The sequence below is a fragment of the Triticum urartu genome, chromosome 7 (genome assembly GCF_003073215.2).
Source record: "Triticum urartu cultivar G1812 chromosome 7, Tu2.1, whole genome shotgun sequence".
Taxonomy (NCBI): Eukaryota; Viridiplantae; Streptophyta; class Magnoliopsida; order Poales; family Poaceae; genus Triticum; species Triticum urartu.
The window spans coordinates 410,590,989-410,609,424 of NC_053028.1; the positions used below are offsets into that span (position 1 = coordinate 410,590,989).

Here is an 18,436-nt window from a genome sequence, read left to right on the forward strand (position 1 = left end):
TTGACGATCAGTAGTTGAGGCCAGTTGGGACGATCGGGGATCTAGCATTTGGGGTTTATCTTCCTTTTTATTCGGATTTGGCCGTAGTCGGTCTTTGAGTGTATGTGGATGATGTATGCATTATTTATGTATTGTGTAAGTGGTGATTGTAAGCCAACTCTTTATCTCTTTCTTATCCAATACATGAGATAGTGTGAAGATTACCTCTTTTGCGACAAAACTATTATGCGATTATGCCCCTAAGTCGTACCCCGACACATGAGAGATATAGCCGCATTGTGAGTGTTACAACACGGTTGCATGATTTAGCACACAGACGAGGAAGAGGCCCTAATCCAACAGTTGGAGGACAGGACAACACAACAGATGTTCGGGATGTGACCGGCCAAAGACGAGGAAGAGGCCCTAATCCAACAGTTGGAGGACAACGCAACAGATGTTCGGGATGTGACCGGCCAAAAATTGGGCTGGCCAATCAAGCGTCAGCCATACAAAAACCACACGCGCCAAATAAATTCTCACATGACCAAACAAATTATCTAAAATTTGTGACTAAACCACATCTTCCAACTTTAGAGCAAAAGTGCTCCTCACAAGAAAATAGGTCGATCGCGTTCATGCATGCCAGATGCTAAAAAAACACTAAGAATGACAATAAAGCGATCCATTGCAGAAAAAAGAACCAATCATAAGGAAGAAAAAACGATTCATTGCAACCATTGTCTGCCAACTACGAATGGAATAGAAGGGGTTCCCATACATCACTGCTCTCAGACTGACTGAGCAGCACATAACTTGTCTTGCAGTTCACCAACATTATTAAAGGGAAACAGTTTGTCAAGTCCTCTCGAATCCCCAAAACGGAAAACCACTGCTTGTACCGAGTACGACAAGTTGATCACCTCTTACGCTTCGCCTTCCACTGCTTGAGGATATGCTCCACCACTTCTCCCATGCTAGCCTTCCTGTTGTCTTTGTTGTTCCACAGCTCCGAGACCACATAGCTGCCGCTGGCATTGTACTCGTTCATCTCCACCAGCGCGGTGGTCACAGCCTTGTAAACCTCTTCACCCAGCTCCTCCTTCAACCCCACCAGCTTCTCGTCGCCTTCGTCGATGATTTGCTGGGGGACACATCACATCATGTTATTGTTGATCATTGCAATATGTACTTGTCAGCAAGTGTTGATCATTGCAATAAGTACTTGTCAGCGAGTACTACCTCCGTCCTGGTTTATTGATCCCCTTTGTAATTTGTGCCAAATTTTGACCAAAAGATTTAACTAGCAAAGTGTCAATGCATGTCAACAAAAAATATACCATTGGATTCGTATTTGAACATAGTTTTGAAGGATATAACTTTTCGTGACATGCATGAGCATTTTGTTAGTTAAATTTATGGTCAAAATTTGACACAAAATACAATAGGGACCAATAAACCAGGACGGAGGTAGTATTTGCTTAAGACAGGAAGGCAACAAGATAAGAATCACTCCATTGATTGTTCATACCTCAGACTTTTCACCTGTGGTCACTATCTTAAAAGGGTGCCAATTAGCATCCCTCAGATTGTCTTGCCACATGGAGCAAAATTCAAGAGCTTTTGTATCCGCCTCCGCGCCATACTTTGGCTTGCAAGCTTCAATAAACGGCTTCTCATCCACTTGACCCATCCTCCTGATTCCAATGTTGCTACGAGGGCCCAACAGATCGACCAAGCCCTGTAAAACAACAAGCTCAAGATTTTAGTGTACAAAATTTTCCCCACAAAATGAGAACTGTTAAAGAGAACAAGTGTGTGTGCGTGTGTGTAACGTTACCGAAATAAGCTCTTTCTTTGCATCCTGCAGTTCATCATTGGTCATCCTTTCCTTGATGATCAGAGCTTGATTTAGCTCTTCCAGGTCTTCCATTGCGTCGATTCTATCCTGTAGATCCTTATTCAGCTCTTCAGTACGTTTCTTCACATCGACTCCCTCTCCCTCCATGTGCTTCACCACCTCCAGTTTGCCTCTAAGCTGTTGAATATCCAGCTCCAGCTGATGCTTCTCATCAAGCTGCTTCTCTAACAGCAAGATTTTGTTCAGAGCGGCTTCCTTCTCTTTCTGAAAATGAATTTGACATGTCAGGGTAAATTCTAGATTCTGGAATGGAAACTCTCAAGACATTTGAATGACACTAACAATTGGAAGGGTAGGATCGCATACCTTGTGTTTCTCAACAAGAAGCCGCACACCTTCATTGGCTTTTTCTTGCTCAATTCTTGCCATGTTAAGGGAGTCGTTTTGACCATCATTCTGAAGGGAAATTAGTTCAGCAGTAAGATAACTAGCCAGCTAGATTTTTCTACAAAAAGATCACCACAAGCATGCCAAAATGCTAGTATTCCGAGAACAATATCAGTATATTGTAAACAGAGTCAAATATTAGACCAAGAAAGCTATTCACTGAATTCCGGTATAAATGATGCATTTTATAGTAAACAGTTATGTGAATGAATTTCATACCTTCTTCCTCTCATTCTCCAGTTTTCTTCTTTCCATGTCAGTTTGAGCAACTATTTCACTTAGTTGCTTTGATCGCCTTCTGATGTCGTTCTCTTTCTCATCCAACTGCTTTCTCAGCTGATCAGTCTCATGGAAAATTTTCAACGAATGTTCACGGGCAGTTGACTGCATCTTTCGCATTTCTGCAGAGGAAACAAATAAAACATGATACAATGGACATGATCATATTCGCAATGCAAACGAGTGTACCATTAATACAGCAATTGCATGAGACTTCGGGGAGTGGGGGATACCTTCATTGTAGCGTTGGTCCAGCGAGTCATTGTCTTCCATAGCCCTCTGAAGAGCGAGATCCATCTGATTACACTTGCACTCAAGTTCCATCAAGTACTTGCTCTTAGCACTAATCTGGCTCGTCAAACTAGTTATGAGAGTGTCAGTCTTGCGGGACATCTCCTGTTGCAGTTCAGCCACTGTCTTGAGATCACCATTTTCTGACAAGAACTTGCCAACTGGATCATCTGCTTTGTAATCCTCCTCTTTTGCCAGCCAGGCAAACATGTACTTGTCACTTTTATTTGCCTCCCAATCCGTTTTACCCAGATGATGTGATTTGTAGGTGTTGTGGAATCCCAAGGCATCCTTGAACCCGATCCAATCCTTGTTGAAACGGACTATTGCAAAGCCAGTGTACCCGCCGTCAGGACAATGCACAGCATTGAAACGTATGGGTTTGTAACCGGCTAGCTGTTGCATTACAATGGCTCCACCTCTCTGTGTTTGCTCTACTGGAACATTGGCAAGGATGCCCATCCAGGGCCAAACAAACAGCTCCTGGTCCTGGACTGGCTTTGGAGGGTTGATCAGCGCCTCGGCCTGTCGCGGTGGCAACGAACCTGCTGCATCAGCATGATCAGTCTTGAGGTGACTGGCCAGTGCCTGATGGTTTGCCTTCACTTTGGCAGCACGGTTGGATGCGCCCACACCAATTGCGTGCTGAAGCAGCTCATTGTAGCGGTAGTCCTGCTTCTTCTTCCCAGGGCAGAACGGGCACCTAAACCTGTCGGCGCCGAACCTCGCCACAAGCTTGCCAGACTTGAGGTCCGTGTAGGCCTTCTCAGCATAGTCATCGATATCAGCGTCACTTAGCTCTGACGACTCGTCTGAACTGCACTCCATATGAGACCTGAAAATATGGGATGATCAGCTAGAAAAATTGCACCAAGCAGCAAGACAGTGGACTGACAGTAGAAGAAAAACATACTGATGTTTACACAAAGCAACTAGACAAGAAACAGTAAGCAGTTAAAACCCTGATGTTGTGTGACCAATTCACAACAACAAGAGGAGCAATGGTATGTAACCAATTCACAACAACAAGAGAAACACCACCTCTTGTGCCCACCAAGCGTGTTATTATAAATCAATAAATGCACACATATATGGAACAGTGTTGGAGATGTAAGCATGAGTAGTAGACCTGATTCGACGCTGCTCATACACACTGAGGGAGCGCATGCACATTCACATACCAAATCGCATCCTAAGGAGAACACGACTTAAGCATGCAGATTCGGGCTAAAGATCAAACGCCAGCACACCTCCTTCTCAAGGGCCACAAACCCTCTAAAGCAATACCCCAAACACGTCACGCACACACGAGCAAGAGAGATCAACCAAAACCAAAAGAAATACCGTGCGGTGCTGCCAACAAATAGTAGAGACCTAGCTAATTAGGCAGAACAAAAAGAAGCGAGACCACGACGGTGCTGCCAAGAACACCGTGTACCGTGCATCTCAGGGAAGGAGGCATTCAATCGTGGAGTAACAGAGCCATGGATCATGCTCTTTTTTTGTACGTTTGATCAAATAGTTGTACTGCATCACCCAAGCCTCCATTTATACACAGAGAGAGATGCAGGAACATGGGGCTTTGGTTCTTCTGTCTTAGCAGGCTGCTGCTGGATCTCATGCTGCTCGTTGGTGAGGAAAGGGATGGAGAGGGGAAGGGTCGGGCCTTGGAGCAGGTCGATGCGGCGGGTGGTGGCGTTTCCGGCGGTCTGCGACGGCATGGCAGACCTCATCGAGGGCGCGCGCGGCGGCAGCCAGGGGCGGGAGGCCGTAGCCGTGGCGATTTGCGTGATGGGGGTAGAGCGCCGGGCGTGCTTGTGGTTATCCCGCAGGGCTGTGGTCGCGGCCGCGGCGTCGATCTGGGTGAACGGTCGGCATTGGCGGCCGCCGTCGCCGCATCGACGGCGAGCAAGAGAGATCAACCAAACCCAAAAGAAAACCCAAATGAAATACTCCCAAAAATTAGTACTAGTTGTGCAGGGCGGGCAAGAGAGATTAACCAAAACCAAAAGAACCCAAGGAAAAGGAAGCGGAAAGAAAGAAGAGCAGAGCGAGCACAGATCATATCATACCATTGGTAAAAGAATATATTAGAGATGAAAAAGATGAAGGAGAAAAAGGAGGAAGATGAAGAGGGCCAAGAAAATCACCAGCAAGGTCTCGGTCTCTCTCTCTCTCTCTCTCTCTCTCTCTCTCTCTCTCTTGTTGTGTCTTGGTGGAAGCAGCAGCGTTGCAGCGTGCGAGATGGGGAAGAGAAAAGTGGGATGAATGGCAAGCGCCTCGCTGCAGCCCCCTCCCACGGCTTTCCTCTTATATATGCAAACGCGCGGCCCGGCGCAGGCAGCACGGTGCAACTACTCCTGGCAAAGCCCCATCGTGGCCGCACGCGCCGCATCCGACGGTGGTGGATCGGGCGTGGCCGTCTACGTGATCGCAGCGGGGGGGTGGTGGGCCAGCTGAGAGAGACACTGCGGAAATGGCAGGCCTTGCTTGTTTGCTTGTGGGCAGATGCGTTTTTTGACCGGCTGGCTGGCTGCCTGCCTGCCTGTCTGCTGGATTACGTGTGGCCTTGGCACTGGCTGTGGTGTGGCTGGCACAAGGAAAGTAAAGCAGGCACAAGAATTCCAACGGCCGGGCACCTCCTTCCCCTCTGCCAAACGCGAGCACGCACACTCCGCTATTATGAGTCCTGGTGCTACTATTAATCCTACCACAGCACTAATATAATACTTACAAACGGCAAGATCCTCTGCTGACCTGTCAGTCTAGCCGTCTAGGCATGGTGATTATGAAGAAAAAGAAACAGAGTCTGCTACTGTCACGCTCATCTCGGCTAATACCCAGCAAGGCAATTAGTCCCCGATTAGCGGGACAATACACTAGGCTGATTAGCTAGGCTGTCGCCTTGTACAAGCAACGCTCTTCAGTTCGTCCCATTCAGATCTCGCGTGAGAGCCAACTAACGCACGCACTCACTCGGTGTTCCGGTTCACCACAAACCTTCCAGTTAGTCTCGCTTCAGAAGGGCAGTTCAATTTAGGTAGTTGGGCCAGAAACAAATCTCCTACTTCAGATAAAAAAAAGAAACAAATCTCCTAATTCGGATAAAAAAAGAAACAAATCTCCTACTAGCAGTTTGTTGTTTCTTCACTGATACTAGATCTACGCTAACGCCCCTAAAAAACACAAGTAAATCTAGCCCGACTGTTCTAAAAAAACAGGTAGATGTAAACCAGGCCGGCCCATCCAGCCCATATGGCTGGGAAAATATGGATCTGGCGTACGAGAGGCCGGATTGGTGTGAGTGAAGTGCACCACGATCATCAACAGAAAAGGTATGTCTCAAAAAAAATCAACAGAAAAGGTTTTCCTAAAAAAACAGGAAAAGAAATCTCTCTCTCTCAAAAAAAAGAATGAATCCTCTTACGCCCCCAGTCACTCGGATGACACACACAGGAACACAAAGATGCAGGAATCATGGCAACAGAGAAAAAGAAGGAAGCAGAGCAAAGAAGATGCATTACCCCATCTCTTGGTGGCCTGGATGTTCTAGATCGGTGGATCCGACGCCGATTAATCAACACCTGCAAGAGATTAAAGACAAGAGGCAGAGAGATTAGGCCAAAGACAAGGAGGGCGGCGAAGCAAGTAAAGGAAGTTGCGCAAGAAGACTGATCGAACACGAACAAGAACAAGAAGTAGGCAGAGAACGAGAGGAACTGCCAGTAAACCAGCACGGGTCTAGACAGAAGGTAGATCGGGAACATATACGGAGACGAGCATCGCTCCCAAATAACATGGGGAAAAACTAGAACCGGCAAGAGAGATTATTAACCAAAAGAAGCCAGGGGAAAGGAGAGAGGCGGAAAGAAACAACACAAGAAAGAAAAGCAGAGCGAGCGAGAGATCATATCACTGGCAAAATTATCAGAGGAGAAAAGAAAGAAGAACAGAGGAGGACGAAGGCCGAGCAAGAAAATCACCACCCTCCCTCTTACTGATTGATTGAAGCGCGCGGCGAGACGAGCAGAGATGCGGCCGGGGAGGAATGGCAAGAGTCTCCTCTCCAAAAACCCTCTCCTCCTCTCAGTACCAGGTGGAGGTGCGGGAGTGCCCACGGTTTCCTCTTATAGGCAGAGCGCTCGGCCCGGCGCAGGGACCACGGTGCAACCACTTTGGGCAAAGCCCCATCCTGGCCGCACGCGGCGCATCCGACGGCGGGCGATCGGGCGTTGCCGTCTACGTGATAGCGCAGGGTGGTGGGCCAACCTGGCCTGGGGGTGCAGCAGCAAGACGGTAGAAAGACTGCGAATATGGCAGGCCATTGTTTTTTACCGGCTGGCTGGCTGGATTACGGCTGCTGCCACACCCAAAGTAAAGCAGGCCCATAAATTCCAGCTGCCAAACGCGAGTATGTACCGTACGCACTCCACCTCCACTATTATGAGTCTTGTTTGCTTTTTTTTTCTGCGATGACTATTACTATGAGTCTTGTTAATCCTGCTAATTTAGGCTCTGTTCGGATTCTTTCCGCTCCCCCACTGCAGCTCCCGGAGCGGAGGGAGCACCAGCACAAAAGCAGGGAGTGGCTTGAAACCAGCTCCCGAGCGGAGCGGAGTTTAAGGGACAGAAGAGTTTCCGAACAGGCACTTACACACGCCAAGCTAAACCTTCTGTTCACCTGGTGGTGACTCGTGGCAGGTCAGTCTGGGCCTGGGTACTATGTCAGTCAGTTGAACAACCACTCCCACTCTGTTCATCCCGATCGAGTCTAGCTCCAAAGTTTAAAATGGCACGACACGCCGTGCATGGACGATGGTGTCTCTCGCCTTCGTGTATCTACGCGACTACGCATTTTATTCATCTAGATTTCGCGTAGAAGTCCTTTCCTTCGATTTGTGCCACGTACTCTATTTTGTTGGATTCTACAGTACTCATTTTCGCGATGAGTAGTTGCATGGATTGGTGTCATGTGTTCTTCCATATCAGATTTGAATTCATAGTTTTATCGTGTTTTTTCTCGCGGTGAGTAGTTGTCTGGATAGGTGCCACGTGTCTTCTCATATCCGGTTTGAATTCATAGTTTACCGCGCTTTCTCGCGATGAGTAGTTTTCTGAATTGGTGTCATATGTCCTTCCATATCTGGTTTGAATCCATAGCTTACCGCACTTTCTCACGATGAGTAGCTGCCTGGATTAGTGCCACGTGTCCTTCCATATCCGGTTTGAATCCATAGCTTACCGCGCTTTCTCGCGATGAGTAGTTGTCTTGATTGGTGTCACGTGTTCTTTCATATCCGGTTTGAATTCATTGTTTATCGTGCTTTTCTCGCGATGAGTACTTGTCTGGATTGGTGCCACGTGTTTTTCCATATCTGGTTTGAATTCATAGTTTACCGCGCTTTCTCGTGATGAGTAGTTGTCTGGATTGGTGCCACGCGTTCTTCCATATCCGGTTTGAATCCATAGCTTACCGTGCTTTCTCACGATGAGTACTTGTCCGGATTGGTATCACATGTCCTTCCATATCTGGTTTGAATCCATAGCTTACCGCGCTTTCGCGCGATGAGTAGTTGTCTGGATTGGTCCCACGTGTTCTTCCATATCAGATTTGAATTCATAGTTTTATCGTGCTTTTCTCGCGATGAGTAGTTGTCTGGATAGGTGCCATGTGTTTTCCCATATCCGGTTTGAATCAATAGTTTACCGCGCTTACTTTTGATGAGTAGTTGTTCGGATTTGTGCCACGCGTTCTTCCATATCGGGTGTGAATCCATAGTTTACCGCGCTTTCTCGCGATGAGTACTGGTCTGGATTTGTGTCATGTGCCCTTCCATATCCGGTTTGAATTCATAGTTTACCGCGCCTTCTCGCGATGAGTAGTTGTCTGGATTGGTGCTACGTGTTTTTCCATATTCGGTTTGAATTCATAGTTTACCACGCTTTCTCGTGAAGAGTAGTTGTCTGGATTGGTGCCACGTATTCTTCCATGTCCGATTTAAATCCATAGCTTACCACGCTTCCTCGCAATGAGTACTTGTCTGGATTCATATCACGTGTCCTTCCATATCTGGTTTGAATCCATAGCTTACCGCGCTTTCTCGCGATGAGTAGTTGTCTGGATTGTTGTCACATATTCTTCCATGTCCGGTTTGAATTCATTGTTTATCATGCTTTTCTCGCAATGAGTAGTTGTCTGGATTGGTGCCACGTGTTTTCCCATATCCTGTTTGAATTCATAGTTTACCGCACTTTCTCGTGATGAGTAGTTGTTTGGATTGGTGCCACGTGTTCTTCCATACCCGGTTTGAATCCATAGCTTGCCGCGCTTTCTCGCGATGAGTACTTGTCTGGATTGATATCATGTGTCCTTCCATATCTGGTCTGAATCCATAGCTTACCGCACTTTCTCGCGATGAGTAGTTGTCTGGATTGGTGCCATGTAACGCCCTCGATGCGGCTATATCTCCCACGTGTCGAAGCACGACTTAGAGACATAACCGCATTGAAAGCAATGTCGCAAGTGAGGTAATCTTCACACAACCCATGTAATACAATAGGGGAAAAGATACATAGTTGGCTTACACTCGCCACTTCACGCAATACAAGAATTAAAGCATTACATCAACCAGATACAATCAAGGTCCAACTACGGAACCAAAATAAAAGAAGAACCCCAAATGCGACAAGGCCCCCGATCGACCCCAACTGGGCTCCACTACTAATCGACTGAAACGAAACAACATAAAGGACAAGATCTTCATCGAGCTCCTCCTGAGCTCAGTTGCGTCACCGGCACGGTTCAACGGCACCTGCAAGCTGGTTTTGGAAGTATCTGTGAGTCACGAGGACTCAGCAATCTCACACCCTCGCGATCAAGACTATTTAAGCTTATGGGTAAGGTAAAAGGTATGAGGTGGAGCTGCAGCAAGCGACTAGCATATATGGTGGCTAACATACGCAAAAGAGAGCGAGAAGAGAAGGCAAAGAACGATCGAGAAACTATGATCAAGAAGTGATCCTAGAACAACCTACGTCAAGCATAACTCCAACACCGTGTTCACTTCCCGGACCCCGCCGAGAAGAGACCATCACGGTTACACACGCGGTTGATGTATTTTAATTAAGGTCAACTTCAGGTTTTCTACAATCGGACATTAACAAATTCCCATCTGCCCATAACCGTGAGCACGGCTTTCGAAAGTTCATAACCCTGCATGGGTGTCCCAACTTAGCCCATCACAAGCTCTCACGGTCAACGAAGGATATTCCTTCTAGCGGGAAGACCCGATCAGACTCAGAATCCCGGTTACAAGACATTTCGACAATGATAAAACAAGACCAGCAAAGCCACCCGAATGTGCCGACAAATCCCGATAGGAGCTGCACATATCTCTTTCTCAGGGCACACCGGATTGTCCAAACTTCCGGTAGGCCAGCCCAGAGTTGCCCATGGTGGCCACCGGCGGCTGACAAGGTGGACCAACACTCAGAGGAGCACTGGCCCGGGGGTTAAAATAAAGATGACCCTTGAGCCGGCCCACTCAAGGGAAAGAAAAGGCTAGGTGGCGAATGGTAAAACCAATGTTGGGCCTTGCTGGAGGAATTTTATTCGAGGCGAACTGTCAAGGGGTTCCCATTATACCCAACCGCGTAAGGAACGCAAAATCCGGGAACATAACACCGATATGACGGAAACTAGGGCGGCAAGAGTGGAACAAAACACCAGGCATAAGGCCGAGCCTTCCACCCTTTACCAAGTATATAGATGCATTAATTAAATAAGAGATATTGTGATATCCCAACAAGTAAACATGTTCCAACAAGGAACAACATCTCCATGTTCCAACAAGGAACAAACTTCAATCTTCACCTGCAACTAACAACGCTATAAGAAGGGCTAAGCAAAGCGGTAACATAGCCAAACAACGGTTTGCTAGGACAAGGTGGGTTAGAGGCTTGGTTCAACAATATGGGAGGCATGATAAGCAAGTGGTAGGTATTGCAGCATAGGCATAGCAAAAGAGCGAGCAACTAGCAAGCAAAGGTAGAAGTGATTTCGAGGGTATGGTCATCTTGCCTAAAATCCCGCAAGGAAGAAGAACGAGTCCATGAAGAAGACAAACGGACGTAGTCGAATGGTTCCTCACAACGCGATGTTAATGGAACCAACCCGAAGAAACAACACCGGAAAGAAGCAAACACCATAGTAAACAACCATCACATAAACATGGCATAATGCACAACCAAGAATGATGCATGTCCGGTTTAAATATGCATGGCATGGCGAAGTGCACAAACAACTCTACAAGTTAAGAGGAGCTCAATATGCAACGAGTTGCATATGGACAAAACACCACATCAAATATTTAGTTCTCTCTCGGTTAGATACTCAACAAAATTAAATGTTGGTTAACATGGCAAGAGGTGAAGCATAACAAAACTATACTATCTAAACAAATTAAATGAGGCCGGATATAACCAACAACAAATCCGGTAAATCCTCATATGCATTTATCAATTTGGTGCAACAACAATTTTAAACATTTAAATGTTATTATCATGATGCGAATGACATGAGCAAGTTTTATGCAATTTTTATTAAGAGTTGACATGAGCATTATGAAGCATTTGGTCGTCATGGCGGAACAAAAAGGGTGCCACGCCAACTACCACGGAAATGGTGCCACGGCAACATTCCGGGTGATCCGACAACTCATTGAGATGTCGGTGCAAGAGAAAATGTGGATGAACGGATCATGCGAGGATGGTGGGGTGATCCCGGATACCGGGTTCCCCATGGGTCGACGGCATGGCAACCGAGGAGGAACGTGCAATGACAACTCGAACACGGTTCGAACATGAGCATCTCAAACATCGCAAGCATTCGTTACACGGACGTCGTCTCGGGTTATACCTTTGAAGTGTGCAAACGGGACGGTTCTCGATCGGTGCCAAGTAGAGGAAGTAGACGTTCTCGGGACGTTCGTAGTGGAAGTAGGGGTACATGACGACGGTAGAGGTACTCGTGATCTTGGCGGCGGTAGTCGTTCACGTTCGTTTTGGAGAGGTACTTGATGACTCCAACGTCTTCGGGGCGATGGTAGTTGTACACGGTCCACGAGACGTCGATCGTTCGGGGTCCGACTTGCGGGTCTTGCCGACATGAGGCGTTTTTGTGTAGAGGAACTTAGCGCATCCGAAGAGTCACACTTATCGTTGTGGGAACTTGGTGAATCCGAGGTTTTCGAGGGTCGTCGTAGTACTTGACGATATCCAGGACAATCTTGTGACTTGCCGGTCTCGACGAACCGTCAGGGTACTTTGTCTCGGGTTTTGGCGACGGTAGCGAAACTTGCGTCGGTCGTCGTGGTACTAGGGCCCTGATCTTGGCGTGATCCAAAAAGAAGACACGATGTTGGGGAAAGACCCGAAAGTGCTCCCGGGGTCAAACACAGGGTCATGCGCAGCGGTCGAGCTACCGCAGCTCGATGCAGGGGGCTGTCGTAGGGGAGGTCAAGGTCGCCGGAAACAGAGGCTGAGACGCGCCGGAGGTAGTGGTGCTCGCGGGTGTAGGGCGACCGGTGCTGGGGCTCCTGCTAGGCGCAGAGGACGCCGGGTGCGGGGCGTAGGTGCTCGAGGAGCTCCTCTCCTCGAGCGCTCGAGCGACGGGGACTCGGCGAGGAGGAGGCGCGATTGCGGCCTGGTGCTGCAGAGGGAGGCAGGAGGTGAGGCAAGGCACAGAGGCAAGAAGGCACGGCGGTGACCAAGGTCTCGGCAAGGGGGTCGGGTGCGGGATCTTGTGGCGCCATGGCTGCACATGCTCGCGGACGGAGCTGCAGGCATGAGCAGCCGAAGGAGGGCGTCGGCGCGGGAGAAGAAGCAGGGCACGGCGCCATGGCGGAAGCAGCAGCGAGGAGATCGGGCGCTGCGCGGCAAGGGACGTGAGGAAGCGATGGGGATCGGGCACTGGTACGAGGGGCTCCTCCCCTGTGGCGGCGCTGGATGAAGGGGATCGAGAGAATGGGGATCGAGGGGGATGGGGGAAAAGGCCTCGAGCGAAGGCCCCTGGCGGCGCTGGATGGAAAACGGAGGAAGGGAGCGATCAGGCTAGGGTTTGGAGGGGTCGGCCAGGCCTAGGGGGAGGGCGCCGGCTGTGCCTTGGGCCATCTCAAAGGAGGAAAAAAAATAGGAGGCCTAGCAGGCTGGATTAAAAGAAAAGAAGGAAAAAAAATGATTTTCCTTTACTATTTGAAATGAGAGAGATTTGAAATGCAAGTTTGTTTGGGTTGATCCCATACGAATGGAATATTTATTGTAGCTCCCTAATAAAATTGGGAGACTTTGAATATGTTATAAAGAGAAATCACCATTGTGAACTCCCTCGATTTAAATAGATCAACGATCTATGCAATTTATTTAGTTGAGTTAAGAAAAGAAATGACATGATGGCATGATGACATGATGCAATGCACATGATGCAAAGATGAAATGCAACGGACCAAACAAATCACACGACGAAACCCGGAAACCCTGGAAGGCATCTGAAGCTCCGGTCTTGGGGCGTTACATGCCACATGTCCTTCCACATCCGGTTTGAATCCATAGCTTACCGCACTTTCTCACGATGAGTAGTTGTCAGGATTGGTGTCACATGTTCTTCCATATCCGGTTTGAATTCGAAGTTTATCGTGATTTTCTCGTGATGAGTACTTGTTTAGATTGTTGCCACGTGTTCTCCCATATCCTGTTTGAATTCATAGTTTACCGCACTTTCTCGTGATGAGTAGTTGTCTGGATTGGTGCCACGCGTTCTTCCATATCCTGCATGAATCCATAGTTTACCGCGCTTTCTCGCGATGAGTCGTGGTTTGGATTTGTGTCATGTGCCCTTCCATATCCGGTTTGAATTCATAGTATACCGCGCTTTCTCGCGATGAGTAGTTGTCTGGATTGGTGCCACATGTCCTTCCATATCCGGTTTGAATTCATTGTTTATCACGCTTTCTCGCGATGAGTACTTGTCTGGATTGGTGCCACGTGTTTTCCCATATCCAGTTTGAATTCATAGTTTGCCATGCTTTCTTGCGATGAGTAGTTGTCTGGATTGGTGTCACGTGTTCTTCCATATCCGGTTTGAATTCATTGTTTATCGTGCTTTTCTCGCGATGAGTAGTTGTCTGGATTGGTGCCACGTGTTTTCCCATGTCTAGTTTGAATTCATAGTTTACCGCGCCGTCTCGGGATGAGTAGTTGTATGGATTGGTGCCACGCGTTGTTCCATATCCGGTTTGAATCCATAGCTTACCACGCTTTCTCGCGATGAGTACTTGTCTGGATTGGTGTCACGTGTCCTTCCATATCGGTTTTGAATCCATAGCTTACCGCACTTTCTCGCGATAAGCAGTTGTCTGGATTGGTGCCACGTGTCCTTCCATATCTGGTTTGAAACCATAGCTTACCGCGCTTTCTCGCGATGTGTAGTTGTGTGGATTGGTGTCATGTGTTCTTCCATATCCGGTTTGAATTCATAGTTTATCGTGCTTTTCTCGCGATGAGTAATTATCTGGATTGGTGCCACGTGTTTTCCCATATCCTGTTTGAATTCATCGGATACCGCGCTTTCTCGTGATGAGTGGTTGTCCAGATTGGTGCCACGCGTTTGTCCATATCCGGTTTGAATCCATAGCTTGCCGTGCTTTCTCGCGATGAGTAGTTGTCTTGATTGGTGTCACGTGTTCTTCCATATCAGGTTTGAATTCATAGTTTACCGTGCTTTCTCGTTATGATTAGTTGTCTAGATTGGTGCCACGTGTCCTTCCATATCCGGTTTGAATCCATATCTTACCAAGCTCTCATGGTGAGTAGTTGTCTCGATTGGTGCCACATGTCCTTCCGTATCTGGTTTGAATTCATAGTTTACTGTGCTTTCTCGCGATGAGTAGTTGTCTATATTGGTGCCACCTCTCCTTCTGTATCTGGTTTGAATCTATAGCTTACCGTGCTTTTCTCGCAATGAGTAGTTGTGTGGATTGGTGTCATGTGTTCTTCCATATCCGGTTTGAATTCATAGTTTATCGTGCTTTTCTCGCGATGAATGGTTGTAACACCCCGGATATGACTTTCCCAATATGTATTCCAACTCTTGTCGTTTCCGGCTTTAAGTTATTTTATTTTCTCGGGTTCGTGTTTTTGTCTCCGTGTGTTGTTGTCGTTGTCATGCATCTCATATTATGTCATCATGTGCATTGCATTTGCATACGTGTTCATCTCATGCATTCGAGCATTTTCCCCGTTGTCCGTTTTGCATTTCGACACTTCGTTCTCCTCCGGTGGTCTTTTTTACCTTTCTTTTGTGTGTGGGGATTAAACATTTCCGGATTGGACCGAGACTTGCCAAGCGGCCTTGGTTTACTACCGGTAGACCGCCTGTCAAGTTTCGTACCATTTGGACTTCGTTTGATACTCCAACGGTTAACCGAGGGACCGAAAAGGCCTCGTGTGTGTTGCAGCCCAACACCCCTCCATTTTGGCCCAAAACCCACCAAAACCCTCTCCATCATTTAGAGCGTTCGATCACGATCGCGTGGCCGAAAACCGTACCTCATTTGGATTCTCCTAGCTCCTCCTATGCCTATATATAGAACCCCTCCTCAAAATTCGCGGATCCCCTCGCCCGAAACCCTAGATCCACCCTCTCTGCGTGACCGGACACGTCCGCCGGCCGCCGGACACGTCCGCCGTCGCCCGCGGCGAACCACAGGCCGCCACGTGGCCCGGCCACCGCCTCAGCCGCCGCAGCCCGCCCGGCCCGCGGGAGGCCCTCCCGGGCCCGGCCGCCGCCTCCCCGCGCCGGCTCCTTCCCCGCCTGAGCCGGCAAGCCGCGCCGCCGTCTTCCCTTCGCCACGCCGCCGTGGCCGCCATCGCTGCCCCGCCGCTTTCCTCGCCGGCGCCGCCTGCGGGAAGCCTCGGCTTCGCCGCCCGACACGCCGTCCACCTCGGCCGGCCCCGGATCCGGCAAGATCCGGCCGGCTAGCGCCTCCGGTGACATCCGGCGTCCTCCTCGCCAAGTCCCACAACGAACGCCGACGAGCTACAGTAAACCCGGCAAACCTCGTGGAGCGCGCCAAACCAGATCTAGATCCAAATCGTCTGGGTTGACTTTTACCCCGAAACCCTAGTTCATATGCTCCTGTTCATCGCATCGTAACTTTGCATCCGTAGCTCCGTTTTGGGCACATAGCATATCAAATTGTTCGTCTCAGAGAGCACATCATTTCGTTCCATTGCATCATTTTCATTTGAGTTCATCTTGATGCCCTAAATGCTGTTAGAAGAGGGCTACTTGAGATAAGTTGCCAGATCTGCTGCTCCATTTAGATTTTTGTCATTTTTGCCATGATTATTGTGTGCATGATATGCCCATGAGCTCTACATATGTTTTGTTAAGGGTTTTGCCATCTTTCCAGAGGTGCAACCCATGTATTTTTGTGATGTGTGTGGTGACTAGCACAAGCTTGCAAAGTGAGGCACTTGGTAATGCTGATTTCAGGGACTTAGCATTTCCACTAAGTCCTTGAGCTGTTTATCTCATATGGCCATATGTTCATGTTGTTTCCTAGTGATCCGTGCCTGTTTTGAGGATGGTCAGTAAGGATGTTTTGTTAATCTTGTATAGATCTATCCATCCATGTCTTTGTTTGCAATTATGGAGCACCCTAGCTTGAGTCAATCGAGCTCTACGTTTGCTACTTCGTGAATCTGGGCAGATTGTCTACTTGTTAGCGATTTTGCCGATGATGTTGTAGTTGATCCGTGCATGCTATGCTATTGTTCTTGCCATGTCTAGCTTGCATTTTGTGTATTCTTGATGGGTGTAAGCTTAGATTATCATGACTTGCTCTGTTGTGAGTGCATCGAGCTCGTAAACATGCCTACTTGAAATCTGTTTTCAGCATGCTCCAGTTTTCACTGTCTGAGAACTGATCATGTTTTTGCCATGTTCACATGCTTGCAATTGTATTTTCTGATCCCTTTTGGCTCAAGGTCACTAAGGGACTTTTGTTAAGCTCTTTGAGTAGCTCCATGCCATGCTTTACTTTGCCATGTTCAGGTCCTGTAGCATGTAGTTTTGTTGCTCCAAAGAGTGCTACCTGATCTGAAATTCCAGACAAGTGTTAATTTCACTAAGTCTGAAATCTGTTTACCATATGCATTTTTGCCATGCTTATTTGAACCTGTTAATGGATGATTTGGCCGTAGCTCAGTGCTAGACTTTTGTTAAGCATCTTGAATGAATCCCTGCCATGTATTTTTATGCCATGTTTGGGTGCTGTAGCTTGTAATCTCTTTGCATTTAGATGGCTACTTGCTGTAAATCGCAGACCAGTGTCATATTTGAATCGCTTGCCATTTCCAAACCGTAACTCCGATTCCGGTGTTCTTGATATTTTTTCAAGCGATTTCATCTCATCTTTCCAGTGGCACACTTTAGATTTCCAAGTTGAGGCCAGGTTCATGCATCCCTTGTCAAATCTTGCATATGCATCCGGTATCGCATCCCGCATAGCATACCATCCTTGCATCATATTGTTTGATCCTTGCACGTGGTTGATTGTGTCCTTGTTGCTTGTTTGTCTTGTTTGGGTAGAGCCGGGAGACAAGTTCGCTGACGAGGAGCCCGTTGAGTTTGCTTTCGAGGATCCAGTCAACTCTGACCACTTTGCAGGCAAGATGATCATACCCTTGAAATCACTACTATCTTTGCTTTGCTAGATGCTCGCTCTTTTGCTATGCCAATGCTACGATGCCTACCACTTGCTTTCAAGCCTCCCAAATTGCCATGTCAAACCTCTAACCCACCATGTCCTAGCAAACCGTTATTGGCTATGTTACCGCTTTGCTCAGCCCCTCTTATAGCGTTGCTAGTTGCAGGTGAAGATTGGAGACCGTTCCTTGTTGGAACATTTATTTACTTGTTGGGATATCATTATATTATCTTGTTATCTTAATGCATCTATACACTTGGTAAAGGGTGGAAGGCTCGGCCTCTCGCCTAGTGTTTTGTTCCACTCTTGCCGCCCTAGTTTCCGTCATATCGGTGTTATGTTCCCGGATTTTACGTTCCTTACGCGGTTGGGTTATAATGGGAACCCCTTGATAGTTCGCCTTGATTAAAGCTTTTCCAGCAATGCCCAACCTTGGTTTTACCATTTTCCACCTAGCCTCTTTTTCCCTTGGGTTTCCGGAGCCCGAGGGTCATCTTATTTTAGCCCCCCTGGGCCAGTGCTCCTCTGTGTGTTGGTCCAAACTAGAGTCTTGTGCAGCGCCCCCTCGGGGAAACTCGAGGTTTGGTTTTAGTTGCATGGAGCACTCATCTGAGTGTGCCCTGAGAACGAGATATGTGCAGCTCCTATCGGGATTTGTCGGCACATTCGGGCGGTGTTGCTGGTCTTGTTTTAACCCGTCGAAGTGTCTTGAAGAACCGAGGTACCGAGTCTGATCGGAACGTCTCGGGAGGAGGTCTATTCCTTCGTTGACTGTGAGAGCTTGTCATGGGCTAAGTTGGGACTCCCCTGC

General features: G+C 48.0%; 1 protein-coding gene across 2 annotated transcripts; it reads right to left on the minus strand.

Moving 5' to 3' along the window:
• Positions 1–689: 689 nt before the first annotated feature.
• LOC125523015 (factor of DNA methylation 1-like) lies at positions 690–6,972 on the minus strand. 2 transcript variants are annotated; one of them, XM_048688047.1, is made up of 8 exons: positions 6,856–6,972; positions 6,382–6,441; positions 2,800–3,692; positions 2,507–2,688; positions 2,207–2,296; positions 1,820–2,104; positions 1,511–1,720; positions 690–1,123 (listed from the first exon to the last, which is right to left on the minus strand). In XM_048688047.1, exons 2-8 carry the CDS (start codon positions 6,384–6,386, stop codon positions 899–901), a joined length of 1,890 nt encoding a protein of 629 aa, XP_048544004.1. In that variant the 5' UTR covers positions 6,387–6,441; positions 6,856–6,972; the 3' UTR covers positions 690–898. The 2 variants fall into 2 exon arrangements, with proteins under 2 accessions (XP_048544004.1, XP_048544003.1); XM_048688046.1 differs by lacking the exons at positions 6,382–6,441; positions 6,856–6,972 and adding an exon at positions 5,008–5,153.
• Positions 6,973–18,436: the final 11,464 nt, after the last annotated feature.